This window comes from Cryptomeria japonica, chromosome 4 (genome assembly GCF_030272615.1).
Source record: "Cryptomeria japonica chromosome 4, Sugi_1.0, whole genome shotgun sequence".
NCBI lineage: Eukaryota > Viridiplantae > Streptophyta > Pinopsida > Cupressales > Cupressaceae > Cryptomeria > Cryptomeria japonica.
This window is the reverse complement of record NC_081408.1, coordinates 104,670,514-104,681,254: the sequence shown is the minus strand read 5'-3', so window position 1 is coordinate 104,681,254 and position 10,741 is coordinate 104,670,514. Positions and strand designations below refer to the sequence as shown.

Sequence of the window (10,741 nt, the reverse complement as noted above, 5' to 3'; positions counted from 1 at the left end):
TTTTACATAAAAATACGATATTATATTAATTACAAATGATATTTTTTTATTCAACAACTAGGGATTTTTAGATTAAGTTCTAGTCGAATCTTTAAAAAGTCATTTTTTTGACACTTTGCACTAGACGTGTTATTTTGACGACTTGCCTGATGAGTCATGCCTTCAAACCTTAGTTGTAGATAGTTAAGTATCCATATTACATTTCTAAAAAAAACGGAAGTCTTACGATATTCCATGTGACGGCTACATGTTGACGAAGTTAGCCCTAACGACTAATGGTCCCCCTCCCCTAATTACTATTCTGTGAAGTCATGCATGACATCTTATCGTGTATTATATCTTCTAAATGTTGAAAAAGCTGTACCACGTAGAAAAGTTGAATCGATCCTGTCAAAACTCCCAAGCACCATAAGCTCGTAGTTCAATTATAACACGGCAACCTCAAAAACTGTCGTGTCCTTAAAATATATTAGCTACGAAAAGACTGACGTTGGCGTCCACTAATCCATTATAAAATATATGGAAATTATTGAAAATTCCTGTCGATTCAACCGGAACTCTGTCTTCTGTTCTGACCAAGCGCTTTATTAAAGGATAAGGGTATGTCTCAGCAGTAGAGTAGTCGGTGAGTTATGGCGTTGGAAGCAACTTCCATTATCGTTCTTGCTGTAGCATTGGCTTCACTTTGGCTAATTGCAAACACTCTCAGAAGTAGAAATAATAAGAGGGCAAAGACTAAGCCACCGCAACCTCCGTCATGGCCAATATTTGGTCATCTTCCTCTGCTGAGAAGAAGCAAACAGCCCATTCACAGACTCCTATCCTCTCTGTCAGAGAGCTATGGACCCATCATGCATCTGCAACTTGGTTTGCGCCCAGTTTTAGTCATCTCTTCATCAGATCTCGCAAAAGAATGCTTTACAACAAATGACAAGGCCTTTGCTTCGCGCCCATCTATTTCTGCAGCAAAGCATTTAGGGTATGACTTCAAAATAGTTAGCTTCGCTCCGTACGGCTCCTACTGGCGAAACATCAGAAAAATCTGCACGCTCCAGCTCTTCACTGCAGACAGAATCGAATCATTCAGGCAGGTCCGCACAGAGGAAGTTTCCGTTCTCATCCGTTCGCTGTTCGAGAGTTCGCAGCAAGGGATGAATCCAGTTAGCATCAAGTCGAGGTTGTCAGATCTCACATTGAATCTCATTGTGCGAATGGTTGCCAGCAAGAGATTCTCGCCAGATCTTTGTCCGGATGAATTCAAAGAAGCGCAGCAGTTTAAGGAGGTGATAGAAGAAACTTTTTTGCTTGCTGGGTCATTTGATATCGGCTACTACCTGCCTTTTCTCAAGTGGATAGATCTGAATGGAATAGTGCTTGCCATGAAGAATCTGCAGAAAAAGAGAGAGGTATTCATGAAGAAATTACTCCAGGATCACCGAGAGAAGAGAGGGTTGCATGCTCGAGACTTGATAGATGTTCTCATCTCTGCAGCAGACAACCATGAAATTCAGTCTGACAATAACGACGATGTGGTGAAAGCCACCGCCTTAGTATGTTCTTGTATCACTTCTCTCATACATAATTTGGAATGTCTTGCAAGATCTTCTAAACATAGTTTGTATTAAATACTTGGTGTCTTGTGGTCAATTTATAGATATTTTTAAATGAAGGCTCTGTCCTTATGGTCATGGCACTGGCTGTTTAAGTAGAAACCCCTATTCTACAGGAATAGCCGATGCCTTGATCACAAGAAACCCAAATAAAGCTGATCACAATAGTCAAACTTTCTAAGCTCTTACAAGATTTGTGTGGTTTTGCAGACTATGATAAACGCGGGTACTGAAACATCCTCTACGACTGTCCAGTGGGCACTGTCAGCTTTGATGAACCGCCCGGACATTTTGGGCAAAGCCCATCAAGAGCTCGACACACATGTCGGACGGGACCGATTAATGGAGGAATCAGATATCCCCAAGCTGAAATATTTGCAGGCAATTGTAAAAGAAACTATGAGGCTTCATCCAGCGGCACCTCTTCTGCTACCACATGAATCTAGAGAGGCCTGCACTGTTGGAGGATACAACATTCCCGCAGGAACTCAACTCTTAGTGAATGTGTGGGCGATCCACCGGGACGCCTCTGTGTGGGAGCGCCCCACGGAATTTGATCCTGAACGTTTTCTCAAGAGCGGCAAAGAGATCGATGTGAAAGGACAGAACTTTGAATTGATTCCGTTCGGTTCTGGGAGAAGAATCTGTCCGGGCATGTCTTTGGGATTGATTGTAATTACCTACACATTAGGGCGGCTGCTTCAGAGTTTCGAGTGGTTTGCTCCAGAGGGCACTGTAATTGACATGGCAGAGGGGCTTGGGCTCACAACGCCCAAATTAATTCCATTGGAGGCCATTACAAAACCTCGCCTCCCCCTCCATCTCTACTGATCTCATTGGAGCAATGAGTTTTAACTGCTGACCACATTGTAGGTTCTCAATCATTTAATATTTACTAGTAATTGCGATATATTGTAAGTCTTGTCAGATGCATAATCTTCCCCTAACGTTTCCTTTTGTAAATCAATATTATTAATGTTCTTGATTCGCTTGAATGTTTCTGAATATTTTTTTGCTAACAAATTGCAAAATTTGTGCCCAAAACAAGCCTAGCAACTGTTTAACGTGAAAACAAAGTCTGAGATCTTAATTCACAACTAGACTTATACACCCCTAAGACATATGCAATGTCACTTAATCCTAAAGTTAAGAAAGTCATATTACAAGGCCTAAAGAAGAACGTTTTCAGACTTCTTTTCCATTTTATGAAGCTAGTGACAAATGCACCGAATAAAATGGTAACACACAGCATTTATTATTAGAGGATATTATTCCAGTTTTCAACATCGAGATTCAATGAATTTTGTATGAAAATTAAGGCGTGGGGCTCACTACCATTAAAGCGAATATGCCGAACATACTTAACGTAACTAACATACAAAGGAATCACGAATGTCTGTATTGTCATGAAATAAGATTCTGTAAAAGTTGAAACTGTTTAAAGTTAAATTACTGCTGAAACTAAGCTTTCGTTGGGTAAAAATACCAACCGATTTTTGCATGGCTCGCATTGAAACAAGCGTAAGCACAACAGAGGTCCAGGGATCAAATCGCTGGAAGAATAAACCTAAATATGGATCTAAATTATAGACGAAAAAACTACTGTAAACTTGAGCAACTTACACAGCCATCCTGTCAGGTGTGAAAAAATTGGTTGCTGCTCTGTATTCCAAATGACAGAAATAGTCTGGATCGTAAGCCATAGATCACGTGTTACGTTTTAAATGGATAGGTATCAAATAGTGTACTTTCGTATGAACAATTTATATTTAGTTTTAAAATATTTATTAACCCATCTTACACTCACATGGAAAACTTCCACTTGGTAAAAACTAAAAGCATTTTATTTGACAACTTAAATGTTGAGAAAAACAAATGAATATTTTATTATTATTTTTATTATAAGGTACATTAATATTCTTAATAAATATATATAAATTTAAAAAAATATTTCTACTTTCTTTAAAATATAATATATAAAACTATGTAATATATTAAAATAGGAGTACAATAATACATTAGAAATAATATTATCAATTATGGGGATTCTAAGTGTCTCTACAAATAATACTTTTAAGTGAAGTAATGAAAAATTTGATATCTTTTCACACATTTAAGTCCAGAGGCTTCCTACAATGGCAACAAAAGTATTAGTTAACATTTGAGAAAATTTGACACTCATTTGCATGTCATGTCTTATGAGATGAGTTGGTAGAATAATAGACATTAGATGGCTTATGCACTCGCATAACATTTCCTAACACTTGTTTGCAATCATTAGATTATAAATTTCCTCACAAGGAACAAAAAATAAGATTAGCTGACACAACCATGTACATTATAAATTGCCTAGCAAAGAGACACCTCTTGTCAATGACTTCAAATAGTATTAATGCCTCAGAACTGTTTTGATACACACTGTGAGGAAATGTTCATTTAAATCATCTCATACTTCCATTTTAAGCAATACATTCAAAATTTGTTTCATACGATAGCCTTGTGGTGCATTGAAAACAAAAAACAATGGAAGAGGAAATGAATAGTGGCTAAACCATTACTATTGAGAATTTTAAAGAAGGGAAAAGAAATGAAGAGAGGATCAGGCATAAGGAGGAGTGCACTCAGGAACAAAAGGTCTTAGGAAGTGAGACGTGTGAGGAGAGGAGACTAGGGGTAAACTTGAAGAGTGCTTTGGATCCTTGTATTCTAAAGTAGTGCAATCATATGTGAGTATTTTTTGTTGGCACCTTAGTTCTCTTCACTTTGTATGATTCACATGAACATGCCTAGAACTGTAGTGTTATAGAGTTAAAAATAAGTTTTTCTAAAATTAAAGTTTTATTTTTGAAATAATAATTTCCCCCACTTTAATACCCGCTAATTGGAATGAAATTGTTGTTTACAAATTATCTCACATAGTTTAAGCTATGGTTTTATGTTTTTATTTTATTAAAATAATTTTTCTATAAATTTTTGGAATTTTCTCATTGGTACTTGGATATTTTTCTAGGGTTTTAATCAAAATTGTGAAGAAAAAAAAGATAGATGAATGAGAAGAAAAACTTAAAAGGCATTTGTAATGTTAATATTTCTATAGGTTCAAGTACGAGGGTTGAGGGTCGGTACAAAGTTATTTAATCCAAACATTGAGATTGCAACTAGCATTCAGAATGCTAGCTGTAGTATTAATGTTTGTGGCATTCATTAAGCTTGTGTAGTGTACGTTCTTTCTATAATTTTCTTGCATTTGTTGGAGGATTTCCTCAAATTTTGAACTATATTTCTTGATTTTGCTTTTAGTTGCTACAAGAGACTAGAAATACCACTCAACAAAAGGCAATAAGAGGCATAACTTTGTAATAGGTAAGTGAAAGGGTTTGGAGGCCTTGGATAATTTGTGTTAGCTAAAATGAGTGGGCTTTTTAAGAAGGTCAAAAGTTCTATTCATATGGCTATAAGATAGGTTAAAAGACAGCCTTGAAAGATTAAGGCAGTTTTGGCCATGTTCATATTTTCTTTTAGCAATTGTGATTTATTTTCATTGCAAATTGTTATTGTTATGGTTTAATTGGTTGTATGTTTCAATTAATAAAATACCCAAGAATAATACATGTGTTTGTGATTGCATATTAGAAGGAATTTATGTTCATAGATTTTTAGCTAGGTTTAATTATTTTTTAGGGTCTAAATAGGTATCTACTTTATGAAATACCAATGGAGAAGAATTTTTAAGGTACTTGGTGATTAGGGAAATGTAGGAGCACACTTTATTAAGCTAGGGTTTAGTATGCAACCATTTTAGGATTTTACTTACTATTTATTGTATTGTATGCATTGGCTAAGCAAAGTACTGTAGGAAAACAAGACTATTATATTGACAGGAACTTCACGACTCTAAGAACAAAAATATGCGATGCTAAGGCTTCTGCCAATGCTACTGAAAAAGGGATAACTATTTTGTCAAACAAATTATTTCATCAATGAGATGTGTCAAATTTATGTAGGCATAAGCTTAGGCAAAAAATAGAAAACACAAAGTTTCCATAGCTCCAAGGTTGTCAAATTTGTTGTAACCTACAAAACAAAAGAAGGATTTCAATTTGACCAAATTTTGGGAATTGGAAGATCAATTTTTTCTATTGGGATGAATAGAAAATTTGAGGAAATGATTCCCTAATGGTAGGGGTGGACCTCTCAAAGTTGGGGACCCCCCTTTATTCTCCAGCCTCCTCATGTACACAACTATACATTTTCTTTGCAAAATATAACACTTTTAGGACCTACAAAAAGTTTAATAGTATTACTCATTCATGGCCAATCACTCAAATTAATAGTTTATAAGTTCTTTTGTATTTAACAATTCTAGTTTTTTAATATTTTTATAGAATTGTCCTTTTTGAGCTTCATAAGAGTTGCATCAACCACTGACATAGATTTCTCGTTAAGTGGAGGGCTAGGTGCACAGAACAATCATGGTAAACTTCCAAATACTCAGGATCTAAGAGCTACTTGAGCCTCTTCTTGACAGGCTTGCAAGAAAATAAAATTATTCACCATTCATAGAGTGTTGCCCCTATCTAGATTTGAAGATGCTTACCAAACTTCATTATTCCCCTTGGTCTTGTTTAGTATTGTTATTTATAGTGTGTAACTAATAGATTTTGTATGGTATCTCAAGAAATAACCAAATGTATGGGTATGATTTCATCCTTGCATTTGCATCATCGAAGAAAGGCAAAAAGAGGACATACTAGATTATTTTAGAAATTCCAAGAAATAGAATGAGTAACATTATTTTTTTCATTCCTCAATAATAAAAAAATAGATATACATACAAAAATCATTAGTATTCTAGTTTAGATAAGTACTTGTAAAGTTCCTACTTAATAGCTTAATTATTTAAAGCTATGAGATTTCCACAATCCATATTGTATAATAGTTTGTTTTTCTGGATTCGATTGTGTGTGTTATTTTTCCATCAACGTTTCGAATCACACTCCGTGATTCATCATCAGGATGAGAAGAATTCTAAAGATATGAAAGATGTTGAGTTGCATATTTGAGACAGAATATAAAGAGGAGTGGGTTGTGGGAGGGCACGAGGAACGAGGAGAAAGGAAAAGAAAAAGAGAAAGAAAAAGGACCACCTGAGGGATGGGAGACCAAAAAACTCCAAGGAATAACCACCCAAGGAAAAGAAAATGGAAAGCCAAGCAACATAAACAAACCACTAAAAAACAAAAAAGAAAGAGAAATAAAGTCAACAAATTAAAAATAGATCAAAACGAAAATAAAAACATATATATATATATATATGTGTGTGTGTGTGTGTGTGTGTGTGTGTGTGGATTTATACACATATTCGTAAATGTATATATATATATATATATATATATATATATATATATAAACACTTACAAATATGTGTATAAGCCCATACCTATACCAAAAGGTAGAGAGACGCAACCAAAAATGAACTCAAGCATTAACATAAACAAAAAGCCAAATGAAAATATAAAAATACAAATGCAAAAAATCAATAAACGAATAAATAAATGAAAACATACAAATAAGCAAAGAAACCAAAGGGGGAGAGGGAGCCACACAAAGGAAAAAGAAAGAGGGGGAGAAGTCAAGGCGGGGGGTGGGCATGGTACTGGAGGACAGAAAGAAGAGGGTGCCATGAGATGCTGAGGTTTAGCCCATCGTCACGATTAAGATTGGAGGGGTGATGGATAATAGCAATGGCCTCTTTAACTTTTCTCTTGAAAAAATTGTTCTCCCTCCACAATATTTGAGTGTCCTCCAAACAAATATGGTGCTTGGTAGTAGACGAATGCTCAGCTAAGGCTAATTTGAGGGCCCGTTCATGCTTAATGTCGGCACAGTTCTCTTTAATTCTAGTCATGAATGAACGACCTGTTTCACCAATGTATGGAGTGCCACAAGAGCATACAATCTTGTAGACACCTGACTCTAAGAAGGCATCCCTAGGATCCTTAAGTTGAGGGGTATGCCTCTTAATGGTGGAAACAGGTTTGAAGGTGCACCAGAGACCTTTTTTCCTAAGGATTTTTGAGATCTTGTGCGATATGCCTTTAACATAAGGGAGAGAGACAAACGGGGCCTGAGATGGCGGGGAGGGCAAGGGATTAAAGATGGAAAGGAAATGAGATTTGGCTTGGAGGAAGGCCCTAGAGATCTGCTTGTTCGAGTAGCCATTCCATTTGAAGACTTGACGAAGATGGGAGAGCTCTTGGTCTAAGTTGTCCTCATCACAAATCCGATGGGCTCTTAACGCCAGGGTTTTAAGAATCCCAACTTTTTGGCTAGGGTGGTGATGAGAAGTTTAATGAAGATAAAGGTCAATGTGGGTAGTTTTGCGAAACACCCGACGACCAAGGGATCCATCTGGCTTCTTACAGATTAAGACATCGAGAAAAGATAAAAGGTTGTTGGATTCAAGTTCTTTGGTGAAGGCAATAGAAGGAGAAATGCTATTGAGGTGAGCATGAAACTCCTCTAACATGTCCAAGTCGTGGGGCCAACAGACATTGGTGTCATCCATGTATCGTTTCCACCACTTAGGCTTGAGGGGGAAAGAATGTAAGGCCACCTCCTCATAATGCTCCATGAATAAGCTGGCAATCACCGGTGAGAGAGGACAGCCCATGGCTACTCCATCAACTTGTTCATAGATAACGCCTTAGAAGGAGAAGAAGGTTGACCTTAAGCAAAGTTCCACCAAAGAGGCGATCTCCTCGTTGACCTTAAGCTTCACAATCTCGACAGAGTCTAGGACAGGGACCTTGGTGAAGAGGGACACCACATCGAAGCTTACAAGAGTGTCTTGAGTGTCCAACTTGGTGTCCTTGATAAACTGGACAAATTGGTTGGAATCTTTGATGAAGGAGTTGGAGTTACCAACAAGCGGAGAAATTAATTTGGCAAGAAAAGCGGCTAGCTTGTAAGTCGGAGACCCAATGGTGTCAACAATGGGTCTCAAAGGAATGATGGCTTTGTGAATTTTTGGTACCCCATAAATACGCGGGGTCACTTCCTTAGAAGGAAGAAGACGAAGTTTGGTAGATTCATCCAATGAGGAGATGGAAATAGCAGTTCTAAATGTTTTCAAAATCTTCGGGCACGGGTTACGCGCTAAAATTTTGTAACTGCTGGAATCTGAGAGGACTTCCATTTTGGCCAAGTAATCTAGTTTGCTCATAATGACCGTGGCATTACCCTTGTCTGCTCTTGAGATGATAAGGTCATTATTACGCATGAAATTATTAAAGGCCAACAACTCAGCTTTAGGGATGTTGAATTTAGGAGGTTTAGCATTACGGAGCGTCACATCGCAATCTTGCCTAACCTCTTCCACAACATCAAGGGGAAGGGTACGCACCACATTTTTGATCTCGATGAGGAAGTCGATGTGCGGAATGTTGCAGGGAGTCAAGGCAAAGTTGAGACCTCGCTTGAGGAAGTTAAAGGCGAGAGGATCGATGGGGGCGGGAGAGAGGTTGACGACAAGTTTGGACTCCCAATTACTAATAGGGTTGACGATCGTAGCGGACCTAGGAAGAGTGCCGAGGTCTAAGGCGGGGGATAAGGGAGCTGAAAGGACATGACACGACTGCAAGGGACGGGTGGAGTTCACCGTAGGAGGAGTGGTCAAGATATAGTTAGGTGGAGGTTGAAGAGCAGCGGGGGATGTGTCCACCTGCTCCATAGGAAGAGCAGGGTACGGCTGGACACATGGGCGCGGAGGATTAAACTCACATGCCTCAACTGGGTGATGGGACAGCGAAGGAAGGGCTCAAGGTTGGAAAAGATTGCAAGCTACGCAACTGCAAAAACAAGAAATAGCAGAGCAATTAAAGCAAAAGACGTGAGACACGACAGAAGAGGAAGAGGACAACGTACCATGGGTTGACCGAGGAGAGCCGTTGGAGTTTTGCAGGTTGAGCCATGGCGGTGGGTGCATCCTGAGGTAAGGCCGAGTCTCCAATCTCCACAGTGAAATCTGCAGCGTCCTCAGGGAACATGACAAAATGATGAAGCGGACAGGAGTGGAGGGGGAGGATGGACGATCGCGAGGTAGTCGATTCTGCCAAGTTGATAGACGACTGGGGATGATGAACATGGTGGACCACCGTGTTAGCTTCAATATCAATGCAGATGCTGGCTTGATCCTCCAGAGGACTCGACGATCTTCCGAGGTCCTCACGAGCCTGGTAAATGGATGCTGGAGGGTCACGAGAGAGGTGGGCGCTGGTTTCTGCAATCTCATCAGGAGACGTATTCGTGGCGGAAGAGGCAGAAAATGGTGGGTTCGAGCAAGGGGAGTTTGGATACCAGCGCGGGGAGGAGGGGGCGGAGGAAAAGGGAAGGGGGCAGGCGGAAAATGATAAAAGAATTATGTTTACAACACAATTGTTACCAGTAGTTATTATAGCAGTAGGAAAATGATAACAGAATTACTTTCATGCAACAAAGACTTCAAGGTGTTGTTTCAACAAAACATATTCACATCACACAAATTGTTAATCTAAGTCATGTCAACTACCACAAATTGGAGGATGAAGTGGATAGTGTTTATATATTAGATGCTTAAAACTTTTGGTAATTATTTTCATCGTTTGATTATGAAATGTTGGTCATTTGTTTGAACTCATTTCTATTAGGAAGTGGCCTTCAAAAGAACATCACAATATTTTCAATCAACTAACAAAGATAGACAATCACTAAGTTGTTGTTAACACCATCACAAACACACTAATTTCATTGAAAATCAAATATAGAATGTGATTGCTCACAAATTGAAGGATCAACTTAGTTTACTCCAAGCAATATTGTGGTTTTACCCAATAGAATTTCCAAGAACACTTGGTTCAAAACAAAGCATGGAGTAGGTACCTTTTAATCAATTATATCTCCATAATTGCCATCATGTTTCGGATTTGAAACTCTATCACAAAAAGTAAGGAACTATCAATCAAAAGTATTCAGTCTAGATTAAGACAACACTCTCCTAATAATAAATTTACACTTGATCTCACATTTTACATATTTAAGTTAAGAAAGACTAGAATTGGTGTAACATAAGTGTCTTGTTGCACAACATCTAC

At 38.1% G+C, this 10,741-nt stretch overlaps 1 protein-coding gene across 1 annotated transcript; it reads left to right on the top strand.

The window, feature by feature from the left end:
• Window positions 1-480: 480 nt before the first annotated feature.
• LOC131052997 (xanthotoxin 5-hydroxylase CYP82C2-like) lies at window positions 481-2,605 on the top strand. Its single transcript, XM_057987616.2, has 2 exons — window positions 481-1,550; window positions 1,821-2,605. Exons 1-2 carry the CDS (start codon window positions 633-635, stop codon window positions 2,439-2,441), a joined length of 1,539 nt encoding a protein of 512 aa, XP_057843599.2. The 5' UTR covers window positions 481-632; the 3' UTR covers window positions 2,442-2,605.
• The last annotated feature ends 8,136 nt before the right edge of the window (window positions 2,606-10,741 follow it).

Excerpts from the sequence above, each read along its gene's own strand:
- LOC131052997 (XM_057987616.2), top strand. The coding sequence starts at position 633 with ATGGCGTTGGAAGCAACTTCCATTATCGTTCTTGCTGTAGCATTGGCT. Across the intron at positions 1,551-1,820 it reads TGGTGAAAGCCACCGCCTTA|ACTATGATAAACGCGGGTAC; the intron begins GTATGTTCTTGT and ends GTGGTTTTGCAG.